A 19,140-nucleotide genomic window follows, 5' to 3' on the forward strand; every position below is an offset into this window, starting at 1 on the left:
AACACAAGGCTAGGGGACCACAGAGGGAAGTGAGAAGTGAAAGGAGGAAAGCTTTTGTTTTTTAAAAAATCCTGATGGACTGGCTATCCGCTTGGCCAATCACAAGGGCCTCGGCTCTGCAAGGTGACGTGAAATCCACCCCAGCGCCTAGCCAAGTGGGGTTGTCTGGTGCTGCTGACTTGCATCTAGTAAATAAGTGTCAACTCAGAAGAAAGCCACACTGAGCTCAGTAGGCTTTACTCCCAGGTAAAGTATGGGGAGCTATAATGTTTTATCTAGGCAGCCAGGGTTCCTACAGATGAAAAGATATTTTTGCAGGAGGTCAGGGAGGACCACTTGTTTTTAAAATTCTCCCATATATACAGAACTCCCTGTGCACCTTTTAGTCTGTATCTGTAGGTTTTCCCCGTCTGTGTCAAATAACTGAGGTCAAATAAGTGTTGTTTAATTTTTATAATACATGGAAGATGGATCTTCCTCGGGAGGTTCTGGACTCTCCTTCCTTGAAGGTTTCTAAAGCAGAGGTTGGATGACCATCTATCATAGATGCTTTAGCTAAGTTTCCTACATTGCAGAAGGTTGCACTAGAAAGATGGTGAGCTCCCGTTGCTCTGTCCCAGCTCCTGCCAACCTAGCAGTTCGAAAGCACGCCAATGCAAGTAGATAAATAGGTACCGCTGCAGCAGGAAGGTAAACGGTGTTTCCGTGCATTCTGGTTTCCATCACAGTGTTCCATTGCGCCAGAAGTGGTTTAGTCAACTGGCCACATCACCTGGAAAGCTGAGATGAGCACCGCAACCCCATAGTTGCTTTGACTGGACTTAACTGTCCAGGGGTCCTTTACCTTTAACTAGAAAGATGACCCCTAGGGTCCCTTCCAACTCTATGTTTTTCTGCTTCAACAATATTTCATTCCTATCATTTTATGTAATTGTATTTTGTATAAATTATAAAAATTATAAATAAAACATGTTCTAATTACAAACAAAACATTAAAATAGCTACCTTTCTACCAGTAGGGAGCGGGGCATGGGCATAGCCAGGATTTTTGTTAGGGGGCAGGCTTGTGATAGGGGAGGGAAACCTCAGATTTGTATTGATTTTTACTTATGGGGGGTAGCTGCCCCCCTGCCCTCCCTTGGCTAAGCCCATGGGGGTGCCACAGGAAGGGGAAAGGTTGGGAAACACTAGTCTATCAAACAAATAAAAGTTCTTCATCTCGTATACAACTTAATGTATCAAAGTCAGTGCATTCTGTCTCTTGTATCCTGGTGGATTGCTTTATTCTGTGTTGTTATTCAATCATCATAATTGCTTCACAAATCATAATAAAAAGCTTCAGCCCTGGATAAATCAAAATATTGTGAATCCATCGAGACCAACCTCCTCCTACTGCAAAACAAAATGCATCAATCAATTCCTAAAATAACATGGGCGTCATTTCCCTTCCTTACTTCTCGGGTAATTAGTTAATTTAGCCACTGCAACAAATCACCGTACTTTATCATGCTACTTTTTAATGGATGGGATAGGACGCTATCTTCACTTTTTTCACATCGAAAATTCCTGCTGCGGCTAACAGGTAAGAAATTAATTCTTTATGTTCAAATCCAGTTTTGAGGGTGAAGTATAACTGCCGGCTGTGCATGGTTAAACAGGCACTTTGAGAGAAATTTCTTTCATTAAAAAGAATGATAGACACAGCAATTGCCCTTCCCCCCCCCCAAGAAAAATCTTGGGAAATGAAAGATTTAAGAAAGTGAAGAAGTTAAGCGCCATCACGTGGTTTAACCCTTGTTCAGCAGGTGACCACAAAAGGTGCTGGGGTTCTGCTTACCTGTGAGAATGTTTTCCGACTCCACATGCACTTGGACTTCTACAGAGTGCTTGGATGTGTAGGTGATCTCAGCACTGACGTGAGCCACTTCTCCGATGCACATGGGAGAAAGGAAGTCTGTGCGCTCCACACGGGCCAGGGCAGCCACGCATCGTTCCTGAGAGGGGCAGGTGAAGATACTGTTAGTGAGTGAGCAAAACATCACAGACAGTGGAGTAAAAGGAAAACAACACACACCACTGGGAGCAAAGGAGGAAAAGAACCCAAAACGGAAGATGGGTGGAAAAAACATGAGGCTGCTCTACAGACCCGCTACCCAGTTCTACCCACTTTGCAAGAGGCGAGGGAGTCAGAGGTCTGGGTCCATTAGCATCACAGAATGCTTTCAACTGTGTACTTATGCAATAAGCTCTTTGGTAGACTGGCATCCCATCTCCAACTTTGGTGGAGTCCCCCACTCTTTATTCCCCTCTAATTATCTATCACTGCCACCTACTGGCCAGTCATAGATTACATTTGGGGTTTGTTTTTCAAAAAGGAAGAAATTGATAAAATAGGGTGACTATCCACGAATTCTGGTCATCCAAGAAGTTTTGAAGGACAGATTTGGAAAGATTTGATATTTGCAGTGTCCCAAGTGCACAGCGGAATGATGAGGAATACGTGCACATACTCTATATTGCTTTATTTACATTTCAAAGCTGGTAGATTACAGAAAAACATCTTGCCTCTGCTGGAGCAGAAAAAGCATCCTCTCTCCTCTAAAGCACGGAGAGAATCACTGAGAGAACAGTGAAAAACAGGAAACCAGTGTACGTCACATCCAGTCTCCCTTTCCCGTGGGAAAACCCAACAGTAACTCTGATTGGAATGTAAACATTGTCTTGTGACAAGCCTTTCGCTGCACAGTGAAGAGAGCAGAAACCAACACCCACCACCCTCGGGCTTTTCTCCAGTCATGGTGGCAGAAGGTCAGTGTCCATTTCATAACCTGGATTTGTGGTTTCTGCCCTTGCATAAATAAATACCAGACCTTTTTATTATGGATTAGGGCTCAGGTTTGGTAAGTTGGTGGGCGAGGGAGGCAGATGTCTTTCCCCCTCAGCTTTATCTCACAACCACACCCCGCCCCCACTAAAGGTGAAGAAGAAGGAGGGGCATAATGGGCGCGGACACTGCTTTTGTTGACCCTCCCCCCCCCCGCACCGTCACTGGGCTCTGGCAGCAGGTGAGTAAGCAGCACCAGCACGCATGCACAGCCAGCATGGATCCAAAAGTTGGAGGGGAGAGCATCTACGGTGAAAGGTGCAGCCCACATTTCCTCTGGGACGTTCCAAGCCTGCTGCCTCGTTCCTGCGTCCCTCCTGTTTGAACAAGGCCAAAATGTTTGGCAGCCCTGCCCCAGGCTTGCTTAGCTCAGAAATAAATTTGTACAGGTGACATGGGACCTAATCCTGCGTAGGAGTGCAGGGTCCAGACTTTTTCTTATGCCTGCTTTCTGTCGCCTGATGCATGGCAATGGTTGCACAGCACTTCCCCCACCCCCGGTACTCATGATCATCATTCAAGGTGCCGCAGGGCGCCATGGCACATCTGTTGAAAACCACTGGATTAGGTAGTGGACAAATGTCTCTTGTGATCTTTTCTATTCCATTTCTTTTTTGCTGAAGTTGGAATTTGTATTCCCATGTCATGTATCTTTAAATTTACTTATCTTTTTTACTACGCCCTTGTTATTAAGCTGGAAACTGTTATATGACAGTTTGAAAAATAAAACAAAAGAAGACAGGAACATGATAAACCTTAACATGCAGAGCAGGCACTTCAATCTACAACGGAGGCGCAGGGAGGCAAAAAGGCTTTGCTCCTGCAGCTTTGCCCCATTCCACAATTGCCTGCTACTAATACTGAAGGCATCACTGGGAAGAGGCTCCTCCGTATATCATGGCTGCAAACAGCTTCACTGTTTGAACATGTGCAGAGTACTTACCCCAGACTGAGAGTTGCAGTGCCGAGTGCTGATGATGGCACCTGCCTCCTCAATCATTTTTAATATGGTCCCTCCATGGACGTTCCCAGCAATGTTGGCATCATCAGGGCGCATAATCCTACAGTGAGAAAAGAGGATAAAGAGGCAGATAAAGAAGCAGTCAGCTCTAGCTCAGGCTGAAGAGACAGAACATGTGTCAACAACATGGCACCTTACAGATGATGTTGGACTGCAGTGTTCAAAATTAGCCAGTGGCCAGGTGCATTTTGCACCTGGCTATCAGCCACTTGCGACCAAGTGAAGAAGCTTGGGCACCAGAATGGCGCCTGACATCTCCACCATCTGGTGTGCATGCCTGGGTATCAATGGATCTTCACTGTTTTCACACACTAATACCACATCCTATACAATACTATCAGTTATATTTTATCTGCACAATCAGAATGAATTTCAGGAACCAAAATGTTTTGTCTGTGCAGCCTGAGCAGGAGCAGTGAAAAACATTATAATTAATTGTTGCAGCTTGTCTTCACTTACCCCATCCCACTGCCCTGCTCACAGTTGTGAAGATTATAATGTTATTAATGATCTGCGTCACCATTAAGAGGTAGGAATAGGCTGTTATTCCAATGGAGGACAAAACAGAGCCAACCTCCATAGGTAACCCAAGTGCGTAGACAGGTTCACAGGTGCAAAGACCAGCAGAGGGCACCTGCTACATGGATCAGCAAGCTGCATGAGACATTGCCAGTACTTACTACTCCAGTTTTGAACACAATCTTCCTCTCATTTCTAACCTGGACCACCCTCAAGAGTGACACCCTATAATCCTATAATATCTAATTGTGGATTAACTTCCTGCCAGATTTAGGAGTGGGGGGAAGGATTAGGTCAGGGAAGAACTGGACCAAACAGCTGCTGCTCCCTAATTTGGGTTACCGGTTGAACCATGGAAAGAGAGAAGGCATAGGTATGTTTCCCCAGAGGTGCTCTGGTAGTCCTTGAATTACTGAAATTCTCAAAGAGTAACAGGAAGAAGTAATAGAAAACTGAATGGTTGAAGCTGCATCTTGAAACATGAGATAAGGACAGATTCTGAGCCAGGAACAAAAGACACAGCAGCGGCTGTAGGGAACTGTAGGGCAGAATCCATCTCTTACAGGCCAGTCTATCATGATGGCCCTTGGGTCTCTCCTCGGGTCAGAACTTCTCTCATGTCTGGTGTTGGGCTGAATTCTGGAGCAAAGCATTTTGGGGCAGGACACTTTTAGCAACAACTGTCTGCTTTCAAGGATAGCAGTCTAATATTCTCAATGGCCAAGGTTGGGAGCTGCTGCAAACTGTAAAATTTAATCTCATGATTGAAATGTAAACCATTTTTGCCACAAAACCTTGATGTGAAGTCAGTTACCAAGCCATAGTTTGGAAGCAAATTAATTGCTCATGCTAAACATAATTCATCTGATTCAGACATCATGGTAAAGAACGGTCAGGCCAAACTGGAAATGTACTGTATAAGCAAATCAGCCACACGGTCTGGAAGATCACTGAAGTGATGTTCAAAATGAGCCAAGATGAAGCACACCATTTTCTTCCCAGAAAGAAGTCTCTGAAGCAGGAAAAAATCCAGGCAACAGGTTGCCAAGGAGCTTGAAAAGGTGTCAACAACTCCTAGGAATATGAAGTATTTTCCCACCTCTGTTGTCCGGCCAGTCACCTTCTATTCTGTAGCTCTTCCTCCTCCCTCAGCCCCAACCATGGGAGAGGAAAACCCTTGCAAAAGTCTTTGCTCTCAAAGCCATTCTCCCTCCCCATTCCACCTGCTGTAATTGCAGCCTAATTGTATTTAGAGCCCCCAATTCACCCTTCCCAACTACCTGTCTTCTTGTATATACAGGCTTTAAGTCAAATCCTTTTCAATCATGGCATAATCCTTGATTCATATTCTTCCTTTTGAAGTCCCAGCCACTCTTGCAAGCCAACTAAGTGCTCTTCTTTCTCCTATATCTACTGTCTGGCACTGTGCCTGACTGGGACCTAGAGAAGTAACTGATCACAAAGGAGGGTCAATCCACAGATTTCAACCACACAGCACCTACAAAAAAAGTATGAAGGTTGTCATACCAGATAAGTCGACCTTGCATCCCGAGGAGGAGACAGAGAGAGTCTTCATCTCTGTTAGAAAGCACTCTGAACTGGTATTTTCATGGCATTATCTGCACTAGGCTTGGCACACACACACACACACACCCGCCTCTCCCTCAGAGGATTTCCTGCCTTGGTCCCAACATAGTTGCAGAATGAATCACCCTAGACACCCTGCGGTCTCATACAAAAGGGAAAGGAAGTAACCCAGCTACATGACTGACAGTGTTCACGTAAAGCAGCCTTAACTCAACTTGGTATCCCCCTCCAGATGTTTTGGAGTACAACTCCCATCAGCCCCACCAGAAAAGTGTTTGTAGCCTAAAACATCTGGAGGGGACAAACTTGGGAAAGGCTGCTGTAGAGGTGGTTTTTCTAAAACACTGCAGCAGTGCTGAGAGATGAACCCATGGAAAAATGCTGCAGGAAGATAAGCAGACCTTTGCCTTCATCAAGCTAGCAGAAGTTCTACTTTGGTCCTCTGCAGGGACAAATTGTTCACATACTTTTTAGCAAGAGGACAAAGAGAAATTCCCACCCACAAGTAAGTAAAAGCTTGAACTCCCCTCACCTTAAATTCTTAAGGATCTACATTCTTCAGGTTGCTTGGCGAGGAAGGGGAGGCTAAAAATATTCTTAAAAATAAAAACCATTGCTGCACCAGCTCTACAATTCGGAGATTCTATGATTAGGAACAGGTACAGCAGAAAGAAGAAAAGGAGGAGATGTTTGTGGGGGGCTGATTGCTCTCCCACTGGGAAGCCTGAGAAATGAAGGACAGAGAGTTTTCCTCCCGTCATGATCCAAACTGGCATGCCATCAGCCATCAATTGAAAAAGGAGTGGGAGCAAGGGAGGCGGCCTGAAAGAGGGCCATCATGAAGTGGTGCAGTTCTTCCCTTCTGATTGGAGAACTTGCTCTCTAGGGCAAAGGTACCCATGCCATAAAAATGCCTCTTGCAATTGGGAAGCTGGCTTGAACAGGTTAAGGGTTCAGCAGACTGGACAATTCATAAAACAACACACCTTTTGAGCTCCTCCTTATGCAGGCCATCCAGAGGGGAATGGCATCACACTCTACTTTTACTATTACAATTTTCACCCTACGTAAAGTTGGTATGGGAGCCAGATCTTAAGGAACAATTTGAGGTATCTCAATGGATGAAGATCTGGTCTATCCACCCTTTTAGACTGTCTCTGCCAGCATTGGGGGTGGGGGTGGGGAGTCTTCCATCAGTAGTATTTTACCCTAGAATGTTTGGCTCACATGTATATATTTTTCCTATTTTTGATAAAGGTAATGCAGATCCTATATGTAAACAGTAAACTGTATATCTTCTGGTAGCAGCTTGATTAGTCATCACTCAGGGCCGGGAAGACGCTTCATGCTGCACCCTAGATAGCTGGTTCAAGAAAGTTATGTTCATTGCTATTTCAGAGATATTGAGATGTAATCTTCCTGTGGCTAAGAAGACACTGATTCTTCTGATTGCACCTCTGCTTGCGGGTTATTTTTAATCAATATTTGTTTATTTTATTAAATTTATATATGACAATGCAGTCAGAAAGGCAAATCCCTTCAGAATACAATTTTATTTGACCAGATCTATAAACAGGCAAGACATTTTTTTCTCATCATTGTACAGTATAAGTTGTGTTTTATATCCCATTTATAATTTTATTTGTGTCCATTTCATTCACTCCTGATTTTTTTCTTTTGACTTTATTATCAAGAGCTCCTTGCACTGAACTTACATTATTTTGTTATTATTGATTGTTTCTCTCTCTGTGTGTAACATTGTTCAATATTTTTTAATTAAAAATGTATCCTGCCAAACCGTATCCAACTAAGCTTTACATGGAGTAGGTCCACAGAAATCAATAGATCTAAGTTAGTCATGTCCATTAATTTCAATAGGTCTACTTTTTCAAAAGTTGTAAAACAATGAAGTCGACTTAGCTTAAGTACTGATTAAATATTGTCTTTCCTGTTCTAATAATTGTAATGATTCAAATATAGCTGTGTTATTATTCAAAAACATTTGAACAATCAACTGACAGAATCTTTTTTTGGACATCCTTCCCACAAATAATCCTGGGAACTATAGTTTACCCATCACAGAGCCGCGGTTCCCAAAACCCTTTTAAAAAACTACAGTTCCCTTTCCTTTGTGGCAGCTTGAGGCTAGTGTACTCCCCCAGTCTCAGACTTTGAGGGAAGGGGAATCTCTACCTATGACTTGCATATGGGACTCCCCCATGGTGGGATGGGCTCTTCCATTTTACATATGTAAATCTAACTCTACAAGATCTATAACCCACCAACCCACAAAGCTGTGGGCAGGCAGTGCCATTTCCTTGGTCTCCCAGGCTAGATACCCAATTCCAAAAAAGATGTGAATATTTCCCTAAAGGCCACCTGATGAATGTGCATCTAAGATGCAAGTTTTAACTGGCCAGCCCAAGGCCAACCCACTACCCAAGACAGCACCCAGCCTTACTCCCATACCAGGGCAGCTTAAATTGCAGGATACTCACATCTGATCACTTACCTCCCGAGATTCACATTCAGCTGGAAGAGCTTTGCTCCCACCTCCCGCAATATCTTCAGCATGGCTGCTCTAAAACTTGTGACCGCTCAGGTACAGAATGTGGTGCCCAGGTGATATCTCCGCTCCCTTCGAACACATAACTATATTGCTCTTTATATAGCTGTCTGGAAATTTGGAAATTTCCTACACAAACATCGTCAGTGCCACAAGCCACGAATGTAGAGAACAAACTGATCTTGCGCTATTGACAGAAGAACATACACACACAAAAAGAATTCCTCTGAATCCAGACAACAACAGACTCTAAAAACAACCATCAAAGAGGCTTGACCTCCCCCTAGGAAACAAGAGATGGTTGACAATTCATATGGCTGGTCTCCCTGGTTCAGGGAACTGCTTTAACATCTAACCAAAAGCTCTGGAGAAATAAATCTTCAACAGCAAACTGTTTAGCAAGTGGAAGAATCATGTACCTCCCTTTAATTGGAAGCCAACTACCAATTAAAATACTATTATCAGATGACTTAGCCTATTGCTTCAGTTGCTAAAGCAGGTGTTCAGGTAACTTACAATACAATGACAAAAATGGGAGGCAGAATCTCCTCGCCTCAAAAAGGATGCTGCAGAGCTGGGAAAGGTTTGAAAAAGGGCAACCAGAATGATCACAAGGATGGATCAAAGCTCACAGCACTTGCAGCTTTCCAGTTTGGATAAAAACCAAGAAAGAGGAGAACATGGTGGAAGTGCATAAAATTACACAACTTGTGGGAAAAGGGAATAAAGAAATGTTTGTCTTCCTCTTTCACAATACTAGAACTCAGGGCCATCCAATGAAGCTGACTGTTGGAAGATTCAGGATAGACAAAAGAAAGTGCATCTTCACACAGCACACAATGGAATTCACTTCATGGAGGATAAGGCTATCAAAGGCTACTAGCCACTATGGCTAAGTTCCAGTGTCAGAAATCAGCCATGTGCCTGGCGTGTTTTTTTTTTTTCCAACTAACACGGGTCAATTTTGAGAACATGGAGATCTCTGGATGCCAGGTTGGTGACTGGGAAAAGCAAAATGTCACTTACAGAAACCTCTGAAATATTTTCCTGGAAGCTTGAATTAGTTTTATTCTGGATTGTTTTATTTGATGTTTTAATGTGCTAGAAAGCAGTATAGAAATTATCATCATCATTATTATTATTCTATTATTATTATTATTATTATTATTATTATTATTATTTTCCCAGTAGTGATGTATGGAAGTGAGAGCTGGGCCATAAAGAAGGCTGATTGCTGAAGAATTGATGCTTTTGAATTATGGTGCTGGAGGAGATTCTTGAGAGTCCCATGGAATGCAAGAAGATCAAACCTATCCATTCTGAAGGAAATCAGCCCTGAGTGCTCACTGGAAGGACAGATCCTGAAGCTAAGGCTCCAATACTTTGGCCACCTCATGAGAAGACAAGACTCCCTGGAAAAGACCCCGATGTTGGGAAAGATGGAGGGTGCAAGGAGAAGGGGACGACAGAGGACGAGATGGTTGGACAGTGTTCTCGAAGCTACCAGCATGAGTTTGACCAAACTGAGGGAGGCAGTGGAAGACAGGAGTGCCTGGCATGCTCTGGTCCATGGGGTAACAAAGAGTCAGACACGACTAAATGACTAAACAACAACAACAACAACAACAACTGGGGAGAATGGTGCCTAGACATTCCATTGTGGTGACTGTAACCTAGGTTTAATGTGCCATTTGGTGATTAGATTATATATCTGAGTTTCTAACACTGCTATGTTCTCTCTCCACTGTCAGAAGCAATATGCCTCTGAACACTAGCCGCTGGGAATCTCATGTGGAAAGAGAGCTTCTCAATGGGGCATCTGTTTGGACTCTGTGAGAACAGGATGCTGGGCTAGATGGGTCTTTCGCTTGATTCTGTTACAGGGCTCTTGCATTCTTAAATGGTGACGTAAAGTTCAACTCCTTCTGTGAGCCAAAGAAGACATACTAAAACGTAGGCTGAAGAGAAAAGCGGAATGCTGCTAGATAGCAGGTAATGAGCACAGTGCCTATTCCTATAAGGAGCTTTACGGAATGTGGGACAATGGAGAAAGGGGTCAAAAAATATGAAAGAAGGTGGAATTAAGGGAACATGTAGGCTGTCCAGTGATAAGTTACAGTAGGGGAGGTGGAGTAAAAATGTAGAAATAGGGAGAACTGCTGAGCCATGAACAAACAAAATCAGAGGAATGAAGTATCTATCTAATGAAGGACGCTTGGTACCATTAATTAGTTGTTATTGGGTTCATTATGTGGCTTCAAATACCCACATGCATGAGTCATCACCTAGGACACAGGTTTCACCTCACTGTTGGGTTCACCATCAGCATTAGGTCATGAAATGCAGGAGGGAGGTGTCTGAGAAGGAGATATTCCAGTTAAGCAAGCTCATGAAACGGTTAAATGAAAGTCCAGGGAGGGAAAGTCACAAAAGAAGCACTGTAAACCTTCTCTCTCAGGCCACAATCCTAGGCACACTGATAAAGGAGCAAGTGGCACTGAACTAAATGGACAGCTTAATTTCCACATCAATGTGTGCAGGATCGGACTACCAGGAGCCACCTTGGCCTGCAATATAGAAATCTTCCCATTTCCCCCCATCCCATTAAAAGAGCCTCCACCAAAGCCACTCTGTCTGGGAGGTTCCAGAGAAGGAAGGGTTTTGCCAATACACCCAATCCCCAAACCTGAAAGGATCCAGAATCTGAGATGAGGAAGAAATCCTGCTTTTAAAATGCTATTTTAAAGAGTTTCAAGCCACCATTGGGAAATGGGGGGAAAGTGAGGAGAAGTGGAAGAGAAGAATCCATGAAACTACATAAACAGCTGTCAATATAATACAAGCATTGTGCTTTCCAAAACCCTGACACCCAACCATATAGAAATCTGCTCCTAGCATTCAGCAAGACAGTAAAGATGCAAAAGCAGAGGAAGACTGAGAGCTCATTCACTTGAATGAGTTCTACCACAACCAGTAATTTTTCTGTTTGAAAAGGCCATATCCAAAATAAAAATATGAAACAAACAAGAAAACAGCATAGCTTGACAATTAACTAATCCTCACTTGCCTAGAAGTAGAAACATTTTATGGAAAAGTGGCTCAGAAAACCAATCCAAGGACCCTGTGGCAAACAAATAAATGGGAAGCAGTTGTAGCAGTTTAGTGGCAGAGCATCTGCTTTACACGAAACCCTAGAGAGCCACTGCCAGTCAATGTAGGTAACACTGAACTAAGCAGGCCAAAGGTTTGACGATTACTTCTTGCGTGCAATTAACTTGCAAAATTGCAGACTTGAGCAGCTGAAATTCCACAATTTAACTGCACACAAGGAAGAGAACTTAAAACCTCCTTTAGAGCAGGGCTTTCCTGGTGCAGAATAAGCTCTCAGACTTGCTTACAGAGCTCACAAAATCTTGCAGGAACTTGAACAGTCCCGTGAGATCTCGTGAGAGCATCCCAGAGCCTGGTAAGCAAGTCAGTCTTGCTTGGAAGGTAAGGATGGCTGTGCAGGGGCTGTGCAGGGGCATTTCTTGTATATACGTACTATTGCCAAAACATAACCCCCACGCAAGACATGGTCATGCTGCATAAGGCAGCTTCCTTTAAAAAAACAGCAGCCTGCCTCCAGCTCTTGAACATTTCCCAAAAATGTCCTGTAGAGGGCAGAGCCTGCTCACCTTCTGCCAGACAACACTACAATAGGCACTTGGTCCAGGGTGACCTTCTCTGCAGACTCCAGAACAAATTACAACAGCTTGCAGGATTAGAAGAGGTAACCTGTTCGTTTGTTTTCGTTTTGGCTACTTATTCCACACCTGAACCTTTATGAAGGCAGTTTCCCCACATACATCTTCGGAGTAACCAACTTGGTCAGACCCTACATTACAAAAAAGAAATCCAAGCCAACAATTTTTTGTCCTACTGAAGGATGCCAAGTAACACTATTTCTGCACTCACCCAATCTCTGTTTTTGAACAGTCAAAAAAAAGAATTTGATCAACTCACCAGTAGCTTACATGGTTCTCCCTCTCCTAATTTAATTCCCACAGCAACCCTATGAGGTAGGTTAGGCTGAGAGGCAGTGACTGGCCAAGGTCACCCAGCGAGCTTCATGGGCAAGTGGGGATTTCAACACTGGTCTCCCAGGTCCTAGTCCAACATACTAACCACTACACCACACTGGCTCTTTCTCAGAATAAATATATTGTCCCCGCCCTAGGCATTCAATCTGTGTCAGCTTTAAGATGTTTTCATTCTGCGTCCTGTGTTAAGCTGAATCTAAACTTCTATTGTTAGCAAACGTTAAATTGCATTACTGTACGTATTGTTGGAGGAGACTATTGAGAGTCTCATGGACTGCAAGAAGATCAAACCTATCCATTCTGAATGAAATCAGCCCTGAGTGCTCACAGGAAGGACAGATCCTGAAACTGAGGCTCCAATACTTTGGCCACCTCATGAGAAGAGAAGACTCCCTGGAAAAGACCTGATGTTGGGAAAGATTGAGAGCACAAGAAGAAGGGGACGACAGAAGACGAGGTGGTTGGACATTGTTCTCGATGCTACCAACATGAATCTGACCAAACTGCGGGAGGCAGTGGAAGACAGGAGTGCCTGGCGTGCTTTGGTCCATGGGGTCACGAAGAGTCAGACACGACTAAACGACTAAACAACAATTGTTGGGAAGTGCCCTGAGCAACAAACATTTAGGCCAATCCAGTGCAGAGATAAGACAAAAAGTCAAAAGACCACAGACACCTGGATTTTTTAAAGGCACAATCATTAGCATTTTACTGATGCATAACTGAGTGTCCACACATTACATAGGAGCAAATGTGGATTTTCTAAACAGTCGTCAAGGATCTGCAGCTAATCTTGGCTCTCCCTGATATGCATACCTGTTCTATATGTCTTTGTTGCATTCACACTTTCTCATTTTTTCAGAAAACATTTATAGATTAAAACTGAGGGCGCCTGCTGAATCTCTATGGGCAAAGTGTGCCACAAGACTGGACCAATGACACCAATGTTACTTGTTTTTGTCAAATGAGCCTTGCCAACTCAGGGAACAACCAAGAATGATCCTGCAAATGATATAAGGGTTTAGGCACTCCCTGAGGTACCCTGGACCTAGGATGTTCAGGGCTTTGTCAATTAATACAAGAACCTTGAACCTGGCTCTGTAGTAGATGGGCAGGCAGGCCGGATGCTTCAACAATGGTGTCCCATGTTCTCAGCCAGATGCCCCCATCAGCAATCTAGCCACCGCATTCTCTACCAGTTGGAGCTTCTGAACTAGGACCAAGGGCAGCCCCACAGAGAATGCATTGCAGTATTTCAGCCTCAAGGTAACCAACACATGTACTGCAGTGGTCAGGCTATGAACTGGGCTGGTGGCTTTGACGAGGCTATGCAAATGCATTGCCCTTGAGAAAGTCAGGATTTAAAGCCAGATTGTTCAAACCCAGCTGTCCACTCTGTTTCTGTTTATTGGAATACCACAGTGTCAAAGCAGATTTTACCATCAAACCAACAGCTGAATTTAACTGCAAATATAGTGATTTGCAAAGGGATGCCAGAGGTAGAGAGGACTGGGCTTGGTCAGGAAATGCTACGTTTAAAATAAAAAAACCATAGTAAAAATAAATAAATGAAATAAAGCTTCCAGAGGCTATATAAATTAAAATGCCAACAGCCCATGGGAGATGTTTATGAATGCAATTCCCAATGCACTTATGTTAAACTTCTGCAAATGCACAAAGCTGAGTGAAAACCCAGCAAGTCAGCACAACTGAGAAGAGCAGATATACAGAGAGCAGCAAACTTCTCTCCTAGATCTCTTAAGTGCCTTTGGTGTAAACCCCACCCCAGAGAGTAAGGAGATTAGAAAACCTCACAGGTGGCAGCAGCCTGGTTAGCGTAATTATTCTCATATGCCTACTGCTAATATGACACCAAGGGAAGGCGAAAACTGGAGCCCTTTAAGTGATTTCCCAGTGTAGGTTCCATTGATCAGAGCACAAATATTGCATTGAGAAGATACACAAAGACCACCCTCCACTTGACAATAGTTTGAATCCAGTAGGAGAAATGTAACTTTGCAGCTGCCACATCTTGCTAATGGCACAGCAGCTCAATAAAAGCTTACCATCACACTGAAAATTCAGCAGGCCCGACTTTCTCCATTTTCAGGAGAGCTCAGGGTGGTAGTAGAGAGAAACTAAACTACAGTACATCACAAATCTGCACAGCATCAATTTGTAGATTAACACTCAGGAACATGTGTGTTTCTTTAACCCAACCCTGAAGAAATAGGTTAGTCCCCACCCAGAACAAACACAATTTATGCCTCCAGGTCATAAAATACTGAGTAAAATATTTACCATCTAAGTGACAATAAGCACTGTTCAAGCAGCAATACCCAGGCTACATTCACACCATGCACTGTGATACCACTTTAATAAGTCATAGAGACCTGTATTTTTTTAAGATATTGAGAGTTGTTAGGAGGACCCTATTCCCCCCTGAGAGATATAGTTCTGTGAGTTCCCTGAGAAGAGGAAGTGATTGCGAAATCACACCGAGAACCATAGGTCTTTGAGGAGAATAGGGGCTCCTAGCAACTTTCATCATCCTCAACGAAATACAGCTCCCATAACTTTTTTTTGGGGGGGGCATAACTATTTAAAGTGGCATCATAGTGCTTTAAATGTATGGTGTGAATGTGGGCAGTATGAAGTGAGGCTCAGGGGGATGGGGGGGGGAGACAAATAAAATAATAATTAAATTACCTGTTTGATTAGACTGTCTATAATAACCCTCCCCACTCACTGAAAGATTCTCCAGCAAAGGTACTGAACCACAAGCTAACACAAATAAAACGGGGAATACAGAAACAGCATTAAAACCCACAACCATTAAAAGCAAATAAGAAGAGCAAAATATTTCCCAGTAACCTGAAAACCAACAGCAAAGGCCCTGGCAACCAAATAAGGAGAGGGAGTTGTAGAGAGGAACGTCCATAAATTGCGCCCCCTCCTTTTGGCCTCCACTACACCTGATGGTGAGCCAGTAATTGGGCAGGTGGTCCACCAAGCCACCACTTCCCAGAGCCTCTTTAATTTAAAGATTTTTAGGGTAAAACCAACACTTTTGAATTGACCTATAAACGGTTTCAGCATCCACTGGGCAATTTTCGAAGGAGATGTGAGCCTCAATACAAGCACTAGGCAACAGCCTTGCTGTTGCATTATGAACCAACTAAAGTTTCCAGATAGCCTTCAGAGGTAGTGTAATACGGTAATGTGATCTGCAGGTTATCAAGATGTGGATGACTGTGGACAAATTCCTCCCCTGCAGTTGACACACCAGGTGAAATAAACAAGAAGGGGCTGCAAGCCATACAAAGTACCTGAGCATCCACCACTGAGGGCTGGATCTAACAGCAGCTCCTAAACATCTGATCTGTTAGTGGGTGAACAATCCCAGAAATAAATTGGGCAACAGATCTTTCCCCTAGACCTCACAAACAATACCTTGGTCTTAGCTTAACTCCCATCCAGCACATTTGGAGAACAAAAGCTGCATTACATCGAGCCAGACTCCTTGCACTGAGACATGGGCTCTCTAGAGTTTACGAAAAGCCTGCTAGATCAGGCCAGTGGTCCATCTAGTCCAGCATCCTTTCCTCACAGTGGCCAACCAGACGCATGTAGGAAACCCGCAAGCAGGATCCAAGCACAAGGGCATTCTCTCCTCCTATGGTTTCTAGCAACTGGTTATGATGAGAGGCAATGACTGGCCCAAGGTTACTCAGTGAGCTTCATCATGGCTCAGTGGGGATCTGAAGCCTGGTCTCCCAGGTCCTAGTAGTCCAATACTCTAAATACTACACCACACTGTCTCTCTGTTCTTGTCCTGCCAATCCCCATCAGGCTCAGGTGTTTACATAATTTACACAATAACTTTTTTGAACTGATTTATAATGTTGGCACTTTAGAATGAATTCTGAAATGTGGCATACACTAGCATCTTGGAAGTCCCACACAAAGCGTTAGCATTCATTGCATACTAATGCTAAATGTCCATAGTGGCAAAATATTTTTCTATTTCTGGATGTTCACAAAATTAATCTGGGATTGTCAGCATTCATAGTGACAACTGACTTTACCATGCCAATAACTTAACCCCTATATCCCGCCACCAGTCTTCTGCCCCATTTACTTCAATTTGATCTCCATGAATCCTTTCCTCTTCCAACACTGATAGATAGCAAGAGAGAGTGGATGAATAAGGACGTACCCTCTGAACAGCCACACCTTGAAGACAAGACAACCCGTGAACATACAAGTGTCACTTCCTTCACTACATATATTAACAGCAATCTATGTGGGTTCACTCTCAAAGCAGCAGAACTTTGACTGGCATAGTACCAGTGCCATGGAGTGCCCTTCCCAGAGAGACTTCTCAAACTTCGTTGTAGTGCTGTAATGTCGGGTGGAAATAAAAACGTAAGAATAAGTTGGACATGTGGGTTAGGCCAAACAGAGCCCATTGAGTCCAGTATTCTGGTCTCACAGTGGCCAATCAGATGCTCCAGAAGCCCACAAGCTTGAGTCTAACAGCAGCCTCCCCACACAATCCCCAGCAGTTGGCATTCAGAGCTACACTGCCTCCAAGCCCAGATGTTTTAATCTAGCCACCATATGTAGTAGCCATTGATAGACTCACAAGAACCTAAGAAGAGCCTACTGGATCAGATCAGCAGATTATCTAGACAGCACTGTTTCTAAATACCAGTTGCTAGAAACCACAGGAGGGGAGAGTGCTTTTGTGCTTGGATCCTGCTAGTGAGTTTCCCACATGCATCTGGTTGGCCACTGTGAGAACAGGACAGTGGAATAGGTGGCCACCTCTGGCCTGATCCAACAGGCTCTTTTTATGTTCTATTCACAGAGTGACCACTCAATTGCCCCAGCAGGAAGCTCACAAACAGGATTTGACTGCACAGCAATACTCTCCCAGTTTGTGATTCCCAGCAGCTGCTATTCAGTCACATTGCTTCAGACAGTGGAGGTAAAACCCAACAATCATGTCTAGTCATCATGGATAGCCTTCTCCTCCATGAATCTGTCGAAATCCCCTTTAATGCTCTTCAAGCTGGTCGCCAACATATCTGTTCTGCAAGGCCTCACTGGCTGAAGTGATACTGAGGGTTGCAGTCAACAAAGTTCCACTTAGCATAGATCCATTGAAATTAATGACTCTAAGTCATGTCCATGAACCTCAATGAGTCTGCTCCAAATAGGATTAGCATCGGACACAACCCTGAACCTGCTCTTGGCCTTAAGCAACTCGTGGGTCGGTTGTTCCTGTTGATTTTGGTCCTGGTGACTTCTTCTCTTTCAAGCAGAGGCGATGCTCTATTTCAGCTCCTTTGGTATTTTAGGGTATTACATCATTTTAACGGGGCAAATCCAAAATAAGCCCAAGTTGGGGTGCACTCACTGAAATTAATGGGGACAAGGCCAATTGAGGCCCATAAACATCCATGGTTCTACTCTGAGTAACGCTTAGCTGGATACGACCCAATATAGCATATCACTAAGCTGTATTTGTGGTGTCAATTGGCTAAAAAGGGTGGGGGTGTGAAGTTTAGAAACAGATGCACCGAGCACCCCCTGATGAGGGAAGCGGCCCAGAGGCCCTCTCCCTCCCCCAATTTAGGCTCATAAACTTCCATGGGTCTATTCTGAGTAAGGTTTAGATGGGTACAGTCCAATATTGCATCTCACTAGAAGGAATCTGTGGTGTGTCATCTGGAAGAAATGGTGGGGATCTAATGGTGGTATTGAGCCCTCCTTTCCCCAGGCCCTCTGCACATGCCCAGAGGCGCCCTCTCCCCCCACCCGCCCTTTTATTCTCTCTACACCTTCCACGGCAAGGCCCCCCGCCCCGGGGGGAAGGCGGCGTTTTCCTGACAGGACGAGCCCAGTGGCTCTTGGCGGCGGTACCTGCTGATCTGGATGGCGGCCGGGCCGGAGATTGGCGAGGCGGCGGCGGCTTCCCCGCTGGCGGGGCCCCTGGCGAGCTGCATGAGGGAAGCAAGGATGGCGGGAGAGACAACGGGAACCGCAGCAAGAAAAACCGGCCGGCTGACTCAATGACTGACAGGCGGACCGAGGGAAGGCAACGGAGGGGCGGTGCCTCCCGAAGTAGGACACGCCTTCCCACGCCGCCATTGGCTCTCCGCTCCGGGCACCTCTTCCCTGCCCGCCGCCCACCCGCCCCCAACTCCCTCCTCATTGGCCAGGCTCTCGCCTCATTTCAAACCGCCGAGCGACCACCTCCCTTGCCCACGTGACGGCAACAAAAGAGCGAAAGGAGGGGGAAGTGGGAGAGGTCGCGGTCTCTAGGGAAGTCGACGGTCGCTTCTTCCGGCTCCGAACGGAACATGCGAGGAGAAGCGTTGCCAAGCGACGGAGGCGCCATAGAGGTGCGCAGGGGTAGAGTGCCCCCCTAAAAGAAACTCTGGCGTGATTAGGCGGCTAATGCCCTGTGCAT

The 19,140-nt window shown here is 44.6% G+C and overlaps 1 protein-coding gene across 3 annotated transcripts in view; it reads right to left on the reverse strand.

The window, feature by feature from the left end:
- Positions 1-18,851, reverse strand: part of ACOT7 (acyl-CoA thioesterase 7) — a 64,586-nt gene extending 45,735 nt beyond the window's left edge. Inside the window, exons 1-3 of one of the 3 annotated variants that reach the window (XM_079987193.1) lie at positions 18,591-18,851; positions 3,828-3,945; positions 1,838-1,994 (exon numbers count right to left, since the gene is read on the reverse strand). In XM_079987193.1, coding sequence (XP_079843319.1) covers positions 1,838-1,994; positions 3,828-3,945; positions 18,591-18,673 — 358 coding nt within the window. In that variant the 5' untranslated portion in view covers positions 18,674-18,851. Of the gene's footprint in view, positions 1-1,837; positions 1,995-3,827; positions 3,946-5,951; positions 6,052-18,590 lie in introns of those variants that run through there. The other 2 variants (XM_079987194.1, XM_079987195.1) reach the window with 2 other exon arrangements.
- Positions 18,852-19,140: the final 289 nt, after the last annotated feature.

Source organism: Podarcis cretensis (assembly GCF_951804945.1).
Source record: "Podarcis cretensis genome assembly, chromosome: 8".
NCBI lineage: Eukaryota > Metazoa > Chordata > Lepidosauria > Squamata > Lacertidae > Podarcis > Podarcis cretensis.